Raw genomic sequence first — 17,567 nt, forward strand, 5'->3', positions numbered from 1 at the left:
TGGCATTAGTCTGAATGGAGCGAATCAGCGGTAACGCGACCCTAGATGGAGCGTCCGCTGAAAGGATGTTCACGATCGGGTCGTGAACCTCCACGATCTCCTCCATCTGGAGGTCCATATTGCGCGCCACCCGGCGCAACAGGTCCTGGTGGGCCCGGAGGTCTATGGGGGGCGGGCCCATGGCGGATGTCCCCGCTACCGCCTCATCAGGCGAGGAGGAGGAGGATACTCCCGGTGGCAAGGGGTCCAAAGGCAAGTCTTGCTCCAGGTGCTCCTGGAGCTGGGCCTCGCTCGTCCCAGGATCTATGGCCTGCGCCGGCGTGGGCACTGGAGCCTCCATGCCCCCTGGCGGTGGGCGGGAGATGGTGGCCTCCGGGGCTCTGGGCTCAGAGCGTGCCGAGCGGGAGGCAGACGGTGGGGCCCCTTGGGCTTGGTGGTAGGCCCATGGGGTCCAAAAGGACCAGTGAGCAGGTCCCTGCGTAGGGTCCTCTGCCATGTCCTGCGAGTGGCCGAAGTCCGCCGAAGCCGCCTGTCCCTGTGGAGGGTAGGCCGATCTAGAGGCCCCTTCAGAGGAGTGGGACGCGGATCTCGACGGCCATGGCGGTGCCGAACGCGATGCATCCGTCCCCGGCTGGTGCGGTGCCGGTCGGTGCCGGTCGTAGGGCAATCTGTCCCAGCGTGCCGGAGATTGGTGCCGGGATCGGGATCGGTGCCGGTAGCCGCGCCGGTGCCGCGATCCGGATCTGGAGCGGGACGACGATCGCGACGACACCCGGTGCCGGGAGCGGTCCCTCGATCGGCGCTCATACCGGTACCGGGAGGTGCGCCTCGAGTCCGATCGGTGCCGGCGGTCGCGACGGTGCCGAGATGTGGAGCGGCGCCGCGAAGAGGACCTCGACCGCGAGTACGACCGGCGCCGAGGTGATAGTCGGCGCCGGGACTCCGAGCGGCGTCGGGACCTGCTCCGAGACCTGGAGCGGTGCCGAGAGTCCACGGTTGGAGACGGTGGGCGCACCAGTGCAGGCTTGCCTCTCGACTGCACAATGCGCGGCGCCACCGGTGCCGGGAGCTGCGACGGTGCCGGCTCCGTGAGTGCGATCAGGTCCCTCGCGGTAGTAAATGTCTCCGGAGTCGAGGGGAGACAAGGTTCCACCACCAGCCTAGGTGGTGAAACAGTCCGTACCGGACTCAACGGCCTCGGTGCCGGAGTCGACGGTGTGGCCGCCTGCTTTTGGCGGTCCATAGGCGGACGCGGCTCTACCCCCGGCACGGGGGGAGCCGGCGTCTTCAGGGCAGCAGTGTCCTGAGCCTTGCGGGCCTTTTTATGGCCCGGAGATAGAGATCGGCGCCGAGTCCCTTGAGGTGGGCGCGGTGCCGAAGTCTGCCGGTGCCGGGAGGACTTGTCCGCGGCGCCGGTCGGGGCCGCTGGGGCGCTGCGCACCGACGCGCTCGGTGCCGGGGCCGGGCGCGCCGAGGGAGGATCCGGGCTGAGCGCCGCCTCCATGAGGAGCTGCCGAAGCCGAAAGTCCCGCTCCTTCCTCGTTCGAGGCTTGAAGGCCTTGCAGATTGGGCACTTATCTGCGTGATGGGCTTCCCCGAGGCACTTCAAGCAGGAGGCGTGCGGGTCGCTTGTTGGCATCGGCTTCGCGCAGGACGCGCACGGCTTAAAGCCAGGAGCCTTGGGCATGAGCCCGGTATGCTCCGGGGGGAAAAAGGGGGGAGAACAACCCCCTTAACCCCCGCTAACAATTTACAACAACTACAAACTAAATAACAACTATCTAAAGAACTCTAACTACTATACACAACTATCTAAATGAACAACTATCTACAGAAATGAGCTAGAAGCTAGGGAGTGTGGAGACCAGCTATGCTGTGCTCCACAGTTCCAACGACCGTCAGGGGCGGTAAGAAGGAACTGAGGGGGCGCTGGGTCGGCTGCGGTATATATCCGGCGCCATGAGGGCGCCACTCCAGGGGGCTCCACAGCCGACCCACCGGGTGTTGCTAGGGTAAAAGTTTTCCGACGATCGTGCACGCGGCGCGCGCACACCTGACTGGAATGGATATGAGCAAGCACTCGAAGAAGAAAATCAATTTCATAAAGAGAAGCCCACATACAATTTTAGAAAGTGATTAAAAAAAAACAAAAAACAGATTAAGGATCCCTTTGCAGTATCTGAATACTTCCCTCCTGGATCCATCATTGCACTGGCCCTCCTTCATTAGGGCTATATGACAACGTGGTGTACAGTACATTTCAGTTATATTAACCTAGTTACCAAAAGCACTCCGAAATCCAGTTTTGTTTGGAACCTCGCACTCCTTCGCTCATCAGCATTGCAGCAGTGCTGTGAAGGCTGTCCCTCCCCCAGAGCCTGATGGGTTAGGATTGGACAGAGACTGAAGAAACTGGCCTCTCCACCCACACAGAGCCCTGGTTGACTAGAAAACTGGCAGGACATTCCAGCCTTACTTTGGTGCTAGCTCTCTTCCAAGTGGTGGAGAGGGAACATGCTACCACTAAAAGAACAGCAGGCCAAAAGTCTGAACTTGGGGCTCAGGGATTGGCCTAATGAGCAATCTAAGCATGCGGTAAGAATTGGCTACTATACAAAGGGAAGGAGATGACTTAATCCATGACCGAGGCCGAGGCTCCGAGGGGCCCTGAGCCCTGAGACTGTTTGTGATGAAGGGAGACTTCCTTTTAGCCATTTTGGATTTATGTCATACTCCTAATGACTGTCTATTTAATTACACTGGGATTCTGTTCATGCTAATAAAGGCATTCGGAGAGAGCTGTGCACTGGAGTGATTCCTGGGTGAATTCATGCTTCCCCAACGGTTATAAGAATTTGAAACAACCTAGCAGGGAGGGGAGCCCCACCACAGTTGTTTATATAGATGACTTGTCAACACACTGCTGAGATCATCAATAAAATATTACACATGGTAAATTTCGCTAGGTATTGTCCAGATAACTAATCTGTGCAGAATCATATTTTTGTTCCTTGGTCTCTCCCCTTTACTGTCCACTTGTTTGTTTAGTCCATCTGTTATTTTTTGTCTTTTAAGTTGTAAGCTCCTTCAGACAGAGGACTATCATTTATTGTATGTTTATACACTACTTGAACAATGAAACCCTGACCTGGTTGAGCCTGTCGGTGATATTGCAAGGTGGTTTTTTTTTTTTTTTTTTTTAAATTTAGATTTTTTTTTAAACATTAAATCCTTCATTTCCCTAACCCCTACCTTTTCCCAAAAGAATTCTAGTCATCACAAGCAGTGTGAGTTTGTATAGTATGATCTGAAACGTGGTAAGATGAACTAATATAAACAGCATTACACCCAGGGCCAACTATCACCATGTAAGAAAGTAACTTCTACACCAATAATTCAGGTTTGCTTATTTTCCCCTCAAGTGTTTACCTTAGATCCACATGTTTAATATGAGGCATTCTTCTTAAAGTCTGTAGGTTGAGGGTCTCCATACAGTTTCCAGACATACAAAGTTTATCCATGACAGTCAGCTTCTCTAGTACCCCTGGAATGTCAGTGAATTCATTGAAGGAAAGACTCAGATAGCTGAGCTGACGTATACTCTCCAATTCAGCAGGAAGGGACTGGAGAAAGTTACCATCCAACAAAAACGTCTGCAAACTAGGGAAAAAATGAAATGACCGTTTAAACTACATTTCCTGGTTCTGAACACATATTCAGCACAAATCATGGCAACTAAAGTTGCAGAAAATGGACTAATGAGGAAAAAGTTTAAAGATAAGCATAACGTAGGTCTGCAAAAAATACGACAAAAATCTTACAAGCCCTGCTAATTCTGCACTGTGGACCATAGCGGTGTCACATCTTCAAAGGTTTCCAGAATTCCCACTTCTCTTGCACGTACTACAGCCTTCTTTATACATCTTACACAATTAGCTTTGTTTCTACAAGAAATGGATTTTAAATTTGTCTTCCCAATATTAATAAGGCTATTTTTAAAATTATATTGGGAATAGAAAAGCTACAAACACAGAAGACCCTTCCCCCACCTGCTGTTCCTGATTGCTCAACACGAGCATAAAAGCAAGCCCTCTGTGACAAACAGTCCAGTAAGTGAGAGAGTGTATACATACATATAGTAAGACATGCATGGGGGGGGGGGGGGTCACAATCTTCTATTGTGTATACCAATAGGATCCCACTGAGCATGTGTACTAAGTTTAAAAATACGTACTTGTGCATATCGCCTACAGCTGCTGGAATGCTTCGGAGGGCATTACAGGACACATTGAGTTCAGTCAGGGTTGGAATACTGCAAACTGCCAATGGGAAGTCTCCTAAATGATTATTGGAAAGGTTAAGGCTCTTCAACTTTGTGAACCTATAAGAAGAAACAGAGGAAAACACACTTTAAGGAAATGGAATATGCACCAAGTTACTACAGTTGCCTTGTAGTAACTGAAATATAATGTACGTTTGTGTGACGGGTTGGATCACAGAAACCCCCTTGGGCCTGCTAACTGATGTGCTGGGACTACCTGTAAGCCAGTTTTCCCTGACAGCTTGGGACTTCAGAACCCTGCCTGGTTTGAGCCAGACATGTTAGCCTGCTACACAAACACAGACCCAGGTCTGAACCACTTCCCCCAACAGCTGCAGACTTAACTGAAAACAGCTTAAGAAGCATTCCTGTCTCCAACACTCAGATGCCCAGCTCCCAATGGGGTCCAAACCGCAAATAAATCCGTTTTACCTTGTATAAAACTTATACAGGATAAACTCAAATTGTTCGCCCTCTATAACACAGAGAGAGATATGCACAGCTGTTTGCCCCTCCAGGCATTAATACATACTCAGGATTAATTAATAAGTAAAAAGTGATTTTATTAAATACAAAAAATAGGATTTAAGTGGTTTCAAGTAATAACAGACAGAACAAAGTGAATTACCAAGCAAAATAAAATAAAACACTCAAGTCTAAACCTAGTACAGTAAGAAAAACTGGATACAGATAAAATCTCACCCTCAGATGTTTCAATAAGCTTCTATCACAGACTGGATGCCTTCCTAGTCTGGACACAATACTTTCCCCTGGTACAGTGCTTGTTCCAGCTCAGATGGTAGCTAGGGGATTTCTCATGATTGCAGCCCCCTTTGTTCTGTTCCACCCCTTTATATATCTTTTGCACAAGGTGGGAATCCTTTGTCCCTCTCTGGGTTCCCACCCCTCCTTCTGTATGGAAAAGCACCAGGTTAAAGATGGATTCCAGTTCAGGTGACATGATCACGTCACTGTAAAACTCCAAGCCCTCATTCCTCCCAGCCTGACTCACAGGAAGGCCTGCAAGCAAACAGAGCCATCCAGTGTCAATTGTCCTGGTTGATGGGAGCCATCAAGATTCCAAACCACCATTAATGGCCCACACTTTGCATAAATACAATAGGACCTCAGAGTTATATTTCATATTTCTAGTTTCAGATACAAGAGTGATACATTTATACAAATAGGATGACCACACTCAGTAGATTATAAGCTTTGTAATGGATACCTTACAAGAGACCTTCTGCATGAAACATTTTCCAGTTACATTATATTCACACTCATTAGCATATTTTCATAAAATCACAGAGTGCAACCTCACAGTTTGATTATTTGAATGCTGCTGGTGTGCATTTCAGGTTTGTACTTTCTGGGTGTCATACACAGATTTGTACGCTCAGTTAAAGACACTTAAGTGGGCCACTGAAAGTTTGTTGGTTCCCTTGATGTCAACGCACCATTTGGTATATAGGCATAAGAGAGAACCCAGAGTGAAACACTAAATACATTTTCTACAAGTGCATCAGAGCACAGTAGATTCACCCCAACCCTGTCAGAATCGTATGGTAGATTTTACTTTTAACAAGGTCTTCTATGGCATTTGATCTTGCACTGAAATACTACTGTATTCTAACATGCTTCATGCTAGAGGATCGCCCATATAGTTATCAGCATCAGTTATCAGGTGCATGATTCCCTCTGCATACGCCCTTTGAACTGAAAAAACCTATGCTGCATGGCTCAGTTTTGTTCATCTGTGCAGACTTCATCTCTCAACTGGAAAATTCTTAAAAGATTTTTATGTTAATTTGAACTGAAAAGGAACATTCATTACAGTAAACTGAAATTTAGCAACACTTTTGGTAATGGAAGAAGCACTTCCTTAAAATCTCAATTCGGCATATCTACAAGGATGTCTGCAATTATACTGATTTCATAATTTTATCCTCCTGACACGTGTCATGGGATTCCTAAAATCTTAGGTGTCTCATATCTCCTCAGCGGAAAACTTGCATATGCAGCCTATACTCATCTTGTTTAAAAAGTTAAAAATGCAAAAAAAGGACTGGTTAAAAAAAAGCTAGAGGACAATCCAATTACACAGCCTGCATGTGCAGCAACATTGTTATGGTTGCCTAACAACCAATGGGAGGAGTGCCTAAAGGCAACTAACTGGATGAATGAAAAGATCTGTGTCAGAGCCAATGGATGAGAGGAAGCTCTTTTCTGGCATGGCTAACTAATGCATTTTATTCAGACTTCATTTTCCCATCACTAAATTTCAGTTCCTTTGTGTTCTTATATAAAGTCAGTGAAAATGGTACCACACCTACTGACACTAATGGTATAGACAAAAAAGAGCTCTAAAAGCATGCCTTTAAAAGTCTGCAGCCCGGGGACTGCCCAGATGCATTAATATCCTAAAATGATTTGTTCTCCAATTAGAAAGTTAGTACAAGCAAAGCAATCAAAGTGTTAGAAAATAAAAACTACAAAAAGATTTTAAAAAGATAGGGAACAATCCAATTAGCCAGCTTGCATGTGCTGCAATGATGTTATTGTTGACTAACACAGAATATGCAGCCACTGATGAAAACTTCTCCCCCATCAAGCTATAAATAATGCCTTCAGACTGTAGTTAGACTGTAGATATATTAAAGAGGGGAGGTCTAGGTCACTGGAAGCTGAGACAGTGAAGATGTGTAACATTTACAGAGACTTCAATGACAATGGCAATACTGGGTCAGACCAATGGTACCTCTGGCACTATATCCTGTCTTACGAAAGTAGCCAGTTCAAGATGCTTCAGAGGGAATGAATAGAACAGGGCAATTACCAAGTAATCCATCCCCATCATCCAGTCCCAGCTTCAGGCAGGGAGAGACTTGGGGATACCCAGAGCATGAGGTTGTGTTCCTGACCATCTGGCTAATAGCCATTGATGGACCTATCCTCCAGGAACTTGGCTAATTCTTTGTTGAATCTAGGTATACTTCTGGTCTTCACAACATCCACTGACAATGAGTTTCACAGATTGACTGTGGTTTGTATGAAGAAGTACTTTCTTATGTTTATTTTAAAACTGCTGCCTATTAATTTTAATAGGTGACCCCTGGTACTTGTGTTATGGGAAGGAGTAAACAACACCTCCTTATTTACTTTCTCTACCCCATTCATGATTGTATAGACCTCTATCATATTGCCTCTATTCCAAGATGAACAGTCCCAGTCCTTTTACTTTCTCCTCATATGGAAGCTTTCAATAGCCCTAATCATTTTTGTTGTCCTTCTCAAAACTTTTTCCAGTTTTTTGAGATGGGGTGACCAGCATTGCATGCAGTATTTAAGGTGTGGGTATACCATTGATTTATATAGTGTCATGATATTCTCTCTCTCTCTCTCCCCCCCTTTCTTAATGGTTCCTAACAGTGTTAGCTTGGACTGCCGCTGCACACTGAGTGAGGTTTCCAGAGAACTATCCACGACTCCTTCAAGATTTCTTTTGAGTGGTAACAGCTAATTTAGACCTCAGTTTTGTATGTATAGTTGGGATTATGTTTTTTTAACTTGCATTACTTTGTACTTATCAACATTGAATTTCATTTGCCTTTTTGCCTAGTCACCCAGTTTTCTGAGAAATAGATGGTTGAGGTCCTTCGTTCACCAGGGTAAGCTTTCCACTTGTCAGCTTCATTTCACACCTCTCGCTGATCAACAGGAAAGTGTTATGATGTAAGGAAGAAAATCAGTTAACGGATTACATCTCAGTGATCAAACTTCATTGTTACTTTCCCCTCAGACTAGATTGCAGCAAACACTAACATGAGTGTGATGCATAATGGACCCAGACTTACACAGAAATAATATTTCAAAGTAACTTCCATTTGCAATACTTATGCAAATAAGTAAAAAAGAGGGGAGATGGAGGGCAGAAGAGAGAAAGTGACAGTCAATACATCTACATCCATGGAGAAACTCTAAAACAAATTAATTTTTTTTAAATCAGCCGTAAGAAAATTAGCCAGTTTAATAATCAGCACATAGGCTATGGCCTCAGTGTTTTGCCAGCTTGAAGACTTACAAGAGGAGATTCAAAACACAAAAAAGTAGTGCTCTTTGAATAACATGAAATTATCAGCTGGTAGATACTTAAACTGCTTCTTGAGTATGTTTCAAACATCACACAGAAAATAATAATGATTGCTAAATTACATTTAAAGAAAAGTTGGAAGGAAGGACTGTACACTTGGAATTATCCCCCCACATTAGAGGGTAATTTAAGATAAGCAGAGGGTGTTGTTTATTTCCTTCTCTGTGTGTTCTCTCAGTTCCAAGATGCCAAAGCTACGTTTTTCATACAGCAGTGTAAATTATCCAGCAGATATATTAGTAATGAAGGCTGGTGGGCAGTTGCTCAGAGAATTAAGATAGTAAGTCAAGCTCACATCTTAGTCACCTGCTTCACATTAATTATTAACAGCATGAATCCCTAATGGTCTAGGGTGTTTCTGTTATTATGGAGCATTGCCAAAAATGAACTGATCTGAAATACTGACTTTGCTTCCACTGTTTTTTATATTTAGAGAATTATGCCATTAACCTACATTGTCTCTGATACAAGTAGGATACCATGAAGGTATGTAACTGACTACAATTCTCTGCTGATGAGTTTGCACAAGGAATCAGGCTTTAAAGAATTAAATATCCACTGTTTCCCTTTCTCCTAAATCATTACATTGTGCTGACAGTATTAACTAGAAAAGTGGTGACAAGCAACATTCATGCCTTTGCAGCATTCCTTGGTAGGAAGAAAACTCCACAATATACATCATTTGTTAACTACTTGATGACACACTGACTCCATAATTCAAGATATGTCATTTCCTCCCTCCTGTCTCTAGACCTTTGCCATTCTTCAAAAAAAAGCCACTTGTAGAATTGTGCTTCCTTCCTCTCCTGAACACACCAAGATCAGAAAACTTGATTCTGAGCCTTCTATAATTTCCCTGACCAAAAAGAGTCCTAACTTTAAGCTAGAGCAAAATGCTGACATGTCAACCCTGGTCTTTGAACATGCAATATGATTGAACACTAACTGTTATAATTGAGCCAAATAACGTCCACATTATTTGTTCTTGAAGCTGCCAATTTAGGAGAGACTAGTTTGACATATATGAAAGTGGGCGGGGGGCGGGGGGGGGGGGGGAGAGGGAGATCAATAAGCCAAGTTCTCTATCACAGTAATATGTGCACGTTTATCATGGTTTCTAACTTTAGGATTCTGATCCACTTGAAGTGCACAAAAAAGGAATATTGATTATACTACATAGCATTTGTGTTCCAGTATGTTTGAAATAAGTGTTACAGTAAAGCTGGCTATGTGCTGTTAGTCAAGCAAAGCTATAGAAGTTGACCTGACATAACCAGTTTGTCTGATTCTTATCAAAAGTGTTTATACAAAAGGTGATTTTTACTATATCCGACCAGGATACCTAGGCCTGGTCTACACTAGGAGTTTATCTCGAATTTAGCAGCGTTAAACCGAATTAACCCTGCACCCGTCCACACAACGAAGCCCTTTACTTCGAAATAAAGGGCTCTTAATATCGATATCTGTACTCCTCCCCGACAAGGGGAGTAGCGCTGAAATCGGTATTGCCATTTCGGATTAGGGTTAGTGTGGCCGCAATTCGACGGTATTGGCCTCCGGGAGCTATCCCACAGTGCATCATTGTGACCTCTCTGGACAGCTATCTGAACTCGGATGCACTGGCCAGGTAGACAGGAAAAGGTAGACCGGAAAAGCCCCGCGAACTTTTGAATTACATTTCCTGTTTGCACAGCGTGCAGAGCACAGGTGACCATGCAGAGCTCATCAGCACAGGTAACCATGCAGTCCTAGAATCAAAAAAGAGCACCAGCAAGGACCGTACTGGAGGTACTGGATCTGATCGCTATATGGGGAGAGGATTCAGTGCTAGCAGAACTACGTTCCAAAAGACAAAATGCCAAAACATTTGAAAAAATCTCCAAGGGCATGATGGAGAGAGGCCACAATAGGGACTCACTACAGTGCCGCGTGAAAGTTAAGGAGCTCAGACAAGCCTATCAAAAAATAAAGGAGGCAAACGGTCGCTCCGGGTCAGAGCCGCAGACATGCCGCTTCTACGCTGAGCTGCATGCAATTCTAGGGGGGGGCCGCCACCACTACCCCACCTCTGACCGTGGATTCCGAGGTGGGGGTAATCTCAGCCATGTCTGAGGATTCTGCGGACGGGGAAGAGGAGGAGGAGGAGGACGACGAGCTTGCGGAGAGCACACAACACTCCGTTCTCCCCAACAGCCAGGATCTTTTTCTCAGCCTGACTGAAGCACCCTCCCAACCCCCAGACAATGAGACCATGGAAGGGACCTCCGGTGAGTGTACCTTTGTAAATATAAAACATGGTTTAAAAGCAAGCGTTTTTTAATGATTAATTTGCCCTGAGGACATGGGATGCATTTGCGGCCAGTGCAGCTACTGGAAAAGTCTGTTAACGTGACTGGGGATGGAGTGGAAATCCTCCAGGGACAGCTCCATGAAGCTCTCCTGGAGGTACTCCAAAAGCCTTCCCACAAGGTTTCTTGGCAGTGCAGCCTTATTCCGTCCTCCATGGTAGGACACTTGACCACGCCATGCTAGTAGCAAGTAATCTGGTATCATTGCATGACAAAGCCTGGCAGTGTATGGTCCCGGTGTTTGCTGGCATTCAAGCAACATCCGTTCTTTTTCTTGCTGTGTTAACCTCAGGAGAGTGATATCGTTCATGGTAACCTGGTTGAAATATGGGAATTTAATTAAAAGGACCGAGGTGGCCGTTCCTACTGGGCTGTTTGCCTGTGGCTGAAAAGAAATCCTTCCCTGCAGTTAGCCAAACGGAGGGGGAGGGCGCGGGGGGGAATCTTCCCTGATACCAGCCACGCGGGGGGGGAGGGATAAAGCGATCATCCCAGAGAATTGGATGGGGGGGGAGGGGATTAGATTGGTTTCTGCTGCTGCACGTTAACAGGAAAACCGCAGCACTCAACGGGCTTTGCTTGATATGTGGGAAAGGAGGGTGCTGCTTGTAGGAAAGCTGCAGAAGCCGAAAGACAATGGCTTACCATGGCCGCATGCAAGCCGAATTCTGTTGCCCGGACCTGCGTCTGTGCTCTCTAACACCAAAGCCGCAGGCACTCAATATTAAGATGCAAAATGCGACCTTGTACCGAAATCACACGTAATGTGAATAGTGTTGTTCACTGTGAAATAGTATAAGCATTGTTCTGTAAAATGTATCTTTTTAAATACTTCTCTCCCTTTTTTTCCCTCCCTCCCACAGCTGCAAATTTTTCAAGCCTCCCTCCTCTGTCCCGAAGGCTATCTCAGATAAGGCGTCGAAAAAAAAAGGGACGTGAGACGAAATGTTCTCGGAAATCATGGAATCCACCCGCAATGAAAGAGCTCATCTGAATGAGTGGAAGGACACGGTATCAAAGTATAGGAAAGATGCCAGTGAACGTGAGGCCATGAGGGACACTCGAGATGAGATGTGGCAGGCTGCAATGCTGGGGCTGCTGCGTGAGCAAACGGACATGCTCCGGCATCTGGTGGAGCTTCAGGAACGGCAGCAGGAGGACAGAATGCCGCTGCAGCCACTGTATAACCTCCCTCCCCCGTCACCATGCTCCACAGCCTCCTCACCCAGACGTGTAAGAACGCGGGGGGGGGAGGCTCCGTGCACCCTCCCACTCCACCCCAGTGGACAGCACAGCCAAAAGGCTGTCATTATATTGAACTTTTTTAGTGGCCTTTTCCTTCCCTCCTATCCTCCTCCCAAACCACACCCGGGCTACCTTGTCAGTTCTCTCCCTCTTTTTATAATCAATTAATAAAGAATGCATGATTTTTAAACGATAGTGACTTTATTTCCTTTGAAAGCAAGCTGGGATCGAAGGGGGAGAGTGGGTTGCTTACAGAGAACGAGTCAATCAAGGGGGTGGGTTTTCATCAAGGAGAAACAAACAGAACTTTCACACCGTAGCCTGGCCAGTCATGAAACTGGTTTTAAAAGCTTCTCTGATGCGCAGCGCTTCCTGGTGTGCTCTTCTAATCGCCCTGGTGTCTGGCTGCGTGTAATCAGTGGCCAGGCGATTTGCCTCAGCCTCCCACCCCCCCATAAAGGTCTCCCCCTTACTCTCACAGAGATTGTGGCGCACACAGCAAGCAGCAATAACAATGGGAATATTAGTTTGGCTGAGGTCTGAGCGAGTCAAGCGCGCCAGCGACCTTTTAAACGTCCAAATGCACATTCTACCACCATTCTGCACTTGCTCAGCCTGTAGTTGAACAGGTCCTGACTACTGTCCAGGCTGCCTGTGTATGGCTTCATGAGCCATGGCATTAAGGGGTAGGCTGGGTCCCCAAGGACAACTATAGGCATTTCAACATCCCCAGCGGTTATTTTCTGGTCTGGGAAGTAAGTCCCTTCCTGCAGCCGTTTAAACAGAGTAGTGTTCCTGAAGACGCGAGCGTCATGAACCCTTCCCGGCCATCCCACGTTGATGTTGGTGAAACGTCCCTTGTCATCCACCAGTGCTTGCAGCACCATTGAAAAGTACCCCTTGCGGTTTACATACTGGCTGCCCTGGTGCTCCGCTGCCAAGATAGGGATGTGGGTTCCATCTATCGTCCCACCAGAGCTAGGGAATCCCATTGCAGCAAAGCCATCCACTATGACCTGCATGTTTCCCAGAGTCACTACCTTTGATAGCAGCAGCTCAGTGATTGCTTTGGCTACTTGCAACACAGCAGCCCCCACAGTAGATTTGCCCACTCCAAATTGATTCCCGACTGACCGGTAGCTGTCTGGCGTTGCAAGCTTCCACAGGGCTATTGCCACTCGCTTCTCAACTGTGGGGGCTGCTCTCATCTTGGTATTCTGGCGCTTCAGGGCAGGGGAAAGCAAGTCACAAAGTTCCATGAAAGTGCCCTTACGCATGCGAAAGTTTCGCAGCCACTGGGAATCGTCCCACACCTGCAACACTATGCGGTCCCACCAGTCTGTGCTTGTTTCCCGGGCCCAGAATCGGCGTTCCACGGCATGAACCTACCCCATTAACAGCATGATCTCCAAAGCGCTGGGGCCCGCGGTTTGATAGAATTCCATGTCCATGTCTTCATCACTCTCGTGGCCGCACTGCCGTAGCCTACTCCTTGTCGCCTGGTTTTGCAGGTTCTGGTTCAGCATAAACTGCACAATAACGCGCGACGAGTTTACAATGTTCATGCCTGCTGTCTTGACCTGAGCGGGCTCCATGCTTGCCGCGGTATGGCGTCTGCACTGTTCACCCAGGAAAAAGGCGCGAAACGGTTGTCTGCCGTTGCTTTCCCGGAGGGAGGGGGAGGATGTACACAGAACCACCCGCGACAATGTTTTTGGCCCCATCAGGCATTGGGATCTCAACCCAGAATTCCAATGGACGGAGGAGACTGGCGGAACTATGGGCTAGCTACCCACAGTGCAACGCTCCGGAAATCGACACTAGCCCCGGTACATGGAAGCACACCGCCGAATTAATGTGCTTAGTGTGGCCGCATACATTCGACTTTATACAATTTGTTGCCAAAAACCGGTTTCTGTAAAATCGGAATAATCCCATAGTGTAGACATACCCCAAGTGTAATAAGGTAACAAACATGAAAGAAAACAATATTCCCACTGATCTCTTTAGTCTTTCATGTATCTATTTTATGGTTACAATCGAACATTATTTCAGACAGCCCCCCCACCACCACAAAAAAGTTTTCTCCTCCCTCAACTCCAGTAGAACGTTGAGAGCACTAGCTAGCAGTCAAGCAGGATGTGGCAAGTAAGTATTGGAACTGAACCTACCCCTACACCAAAGGTCTGCTACATTGGCTGGCAATCTCATTACAAAAATTTGCCAAATAGCTTACATTGTTAAATTTCTTTCTTACTACTAATAATCCAAGTTACTGTCTCTTAGCTGTCATTTGAGATCCTCCTGGACAATAGTGTTAATGCCTCCCCAAGGGATTAGTTACCCTAGAGCCAGAAATACAAGACAGACAGCATCTCTTTTCCCTTTAAGGTATAGCCATTAAGACTTTAAAGTAGTCACACAATTGTCGGGATCAAAGCTTTATGAAGGCCCCTGCTACTCTAGCTCTCTCCAAGTGGGAAAACCCTTCCCTGCAACTAGATGGCTCAAAGATTGTGCTAAATGGGGGTGGATCTGTTCAATCTTTCAGCGATAATCCAGATGCAGAGGGATATCCTGGCCCCGCTGAAGTCAATGAAAACATTCCCATTGGTTTAATACAGCCAGGATTTCACTCCAGATGCCTGAGAAGAAGGGGAGTGCTTCAGATCTCTTCCCCTCCATTTTGAAGGCAAAGTTATTATACTGGCTCCAATGCATCTGAGAATGGGGATGACAACACACAAAAGCGGACAGGGAAAATAATCCCAAAACAGGGAACAGACACAGATTAATTAGTTAATTTTAGGGTAAGGATTGTATTTGAGTTTGTTTTGGCGACCAAACCAATTAACAATCATAGTTAATTGGATGAGTAACTAAAACTCAAATATAACCCTACCTCCTAAAAATGTTTTCAAATCCCCATGCAAACAAACAAAACAAACAAAAGTTAAGCCCAAGTCCTTGGTAGTTTTACGGCATTTGTACTAAACTACAGGGATCCTGCCATTTTTTTTCCTCGATCCAACACAGTAAAGGGTGCCTGGGTTCGTGAAGACGAACTTCAAAGTCTCTATATGCAGACAAAAGTTAATAAGCATATCTTTCACTGAAGAATATACAAAGAAAATGTAGCACATTGCACAAAGAGCAACTTCAAACCTTAGTGGCTCACTTTTCAAAACACACAAATAGCCAGATGCTAAATCAAACTAGGATTACATCCAAGGCATAAGAAGCTTTTATTCTATTACAAAAAGCAGTAAGACCATAAAAAGATAAATATTTTGTGAAAGGAAACAACCTGAAGTTATATGGTGCTTTACACTTTACAAGGAAGCAGGATTTTACAATTCTCAATTTCTGCAATAGCCTATTGCAAACTACTTCCTTGGGGAAAGACTATTCTCACTTGCAAAGAGAAGGAAATCCTAAGGGACGAAAGTGAAAATCTATACTCATCTCCACACTGGAAGTCTATCTTCAGAACAAAGGAGCTAGAGGAGCTAGCAACAGCTAATCATAGCCCTGCTGGCCCAGATAAAAGGAGCTGCCTGGCCTTAGTAGGTCAGTTACTGGCTGGGACCAGAGGAATGAAAGGTGCTCCTTTCTGGCCTGGAGATAGAAAAAACCTGGCCCTGAAATGGGCTGGAAACAAAAAGGTTCCGTAGGATGAGGCCCATGGAAATAGCAGCACTATTCACGCTGCTATTCACGGATTCACGCAAGCAGTATGTAGCTGCTGTGTACAGGGGTCCCTGGGTTGGAATCTGGAGTAGCGGGCAGTCCGGGTTCCCCTACCGGCCACAGGTGAAGTGGTGTAAACCCCAAAAAGGGGACATGCCTCATCAGGGAGCATGAATAAAAGGGCTGAATTTAAAGAGCCTAGAACTGGGGCTGAAAACCCTAGCCCAGGGAAACAGACTTCTTATTTGTTGGACAACTTAATATGCTGGAAGGGGTTCATTTGGACTTTGCGACTCAGCCAGAGGGCCAAGCAATTGAAGACCCACCAATGTCGGTCGATAGCCTGCAGGAGGCACCGGGCAAAAAGGACTGCAGTTTCTTACCCAGCTGATTGGAGGCACTCAAGAGGTGAGTGCCTCTTTGCAGACGGGTACTGCCAACCTGACAATTATGAAACCAGTGTGTTTTAAACTGCAAGTAGACTGCTTGGAGAGGGACCCTTCTCTTTCAGGAATCTCTTCTTAAATAACAAAAGTGCCAAAAATACTAGAAAAGCTTTTCAAATGACTATGATTACACACAAAGCTCCCCGCGCAAGATGCTTTCAACAATCTCCAACTCTTCCTTGCTATGGCAAATTTTCTTGACATCCAGTTTCTGTTGCTAACAAGCAAATAATCCAGCTACTACTGTAACCAAAATAAAAACTGTATTCAATTAAGCATATAACTACCATATGCAGAATTTCAATAAGATGGACAGCAAAAACTCCACTACTCTATTCCAGAATGCAGTATGATTTTTAAAAAAATATGGTCAAGAAAAAAGTTTACCGTATGATTTAAACTAGATTTGACCAGAATCCCAGCCTGCCAAGTATATGTAAATTAGAAAGGCTGTCCAATTAAGTTAGTGGTTGAGCACACCAATGTGTTTTCATACTAACCATATGTGATTACAAGATAAAAGGGAATATTAAGTGCAAATAAACTAGAGAAGATTTTAATCTCCTACTTTTTCCTATCTAACAGCAAGTAGCATAATATTTTATTCTCAGGAAATTCAGCTGTAATTTTTCAATATATTGCTAAAACAGTTACTGAAGGCAATATGCCTCTGCTATTTAAACTTACTGGTCCAGATATTACAATTAAAACAAGCTTAACAGCAGAAGAAAAAAAATAGGGATGAGCATCCAAATTAATTTTACTAGGTATCTGATGCTGAAAGAGAAAAATACTTTATCAAAGAGACAAGCAAAAATAAAAACAAGTCCATATAAATTTAGAACTAGCTCTTGAATAAGGAAAAAGTGAAAAAAATCTTATTCAATTGAAAGTATACGGGGAATTTCAGATGGGCAGAATATAAATACCCACCCTGGAAATGAGCCGGGAAGTCTTGAACAACATCTCTGCTCTTGCAAAAAGTACCGGGGGAACTTTTATTGATCACAAGTAGTCGGTGCATCACTTTTCTACAACTCCTATTCCTGAATAGTCATATCATGAGGACACAGACAAGGGCAAGCAGCGGATGTGATGTGAGATCACTAGCAGATTAACAAAGACTACAAACTGTATATATATATATATATTTTTTTAAAGGGACAGATTCCTCTTCAATTAACCATTCAGAAAGGGAGAGTGACAGATAATATGAAATAGTAAACTAACTTGCATTAGACTTCAAAGAACTAGAAAGGAAGGTCTAAGAAGGGTTCCAGACATACTCCAGAAACCCTGGAATGCCTAGCATGCTCTCTCTCAGGCCTGGTCTACACTAGGAGCTTATATCGAATTTAGCGCCGTTA

General features: G+C 45.5%; 1 protein-coding gene across 1 annotated transcript in view; it reads right to left on the reverse strand.

Annotated features, from left to right (window-relative positions):
- PHLPP1 (PH domain and leucine rich repeat protein phosphatase 1) overlaps positions 1–17,567 on the reverse strand; it is a 251,059-nt gene that overhangs the window by 57,975 nt on the left and 175,517 nt on the right. Inside the window, exons 5-6 of the mRNA XM_065398984.1 lie at positions 4,235–4,381; positions 3,430–3,660 (exon numbers count right to left, since the gene is read on the reverse strand). Coding sequence (XP_065255056.1) covers positions 3,430–3,660; positions 4,235–4,381 — 378 coding nt within the window. The remainder of the gene's footprint in view (positions 1–3,429; positions 3,661–4,234; positions 4,382–17,567) is intronic.

The sequence above is a fragment of the Emys orbicularis genome, chromosome 2, assembly GCF_028017835.1.
Source record: "Emys orbicularis isolate rEmyOrb1 chromosome 2, rEmyOrb1.hap1, whole genome shotgun sequence".
Classification (NCBI taxonomy): domain Eukaryota; kingdom Metazoa; phylum Chordata; order Testudines; family Emydidae; genus Emys; species Emys orbicularis.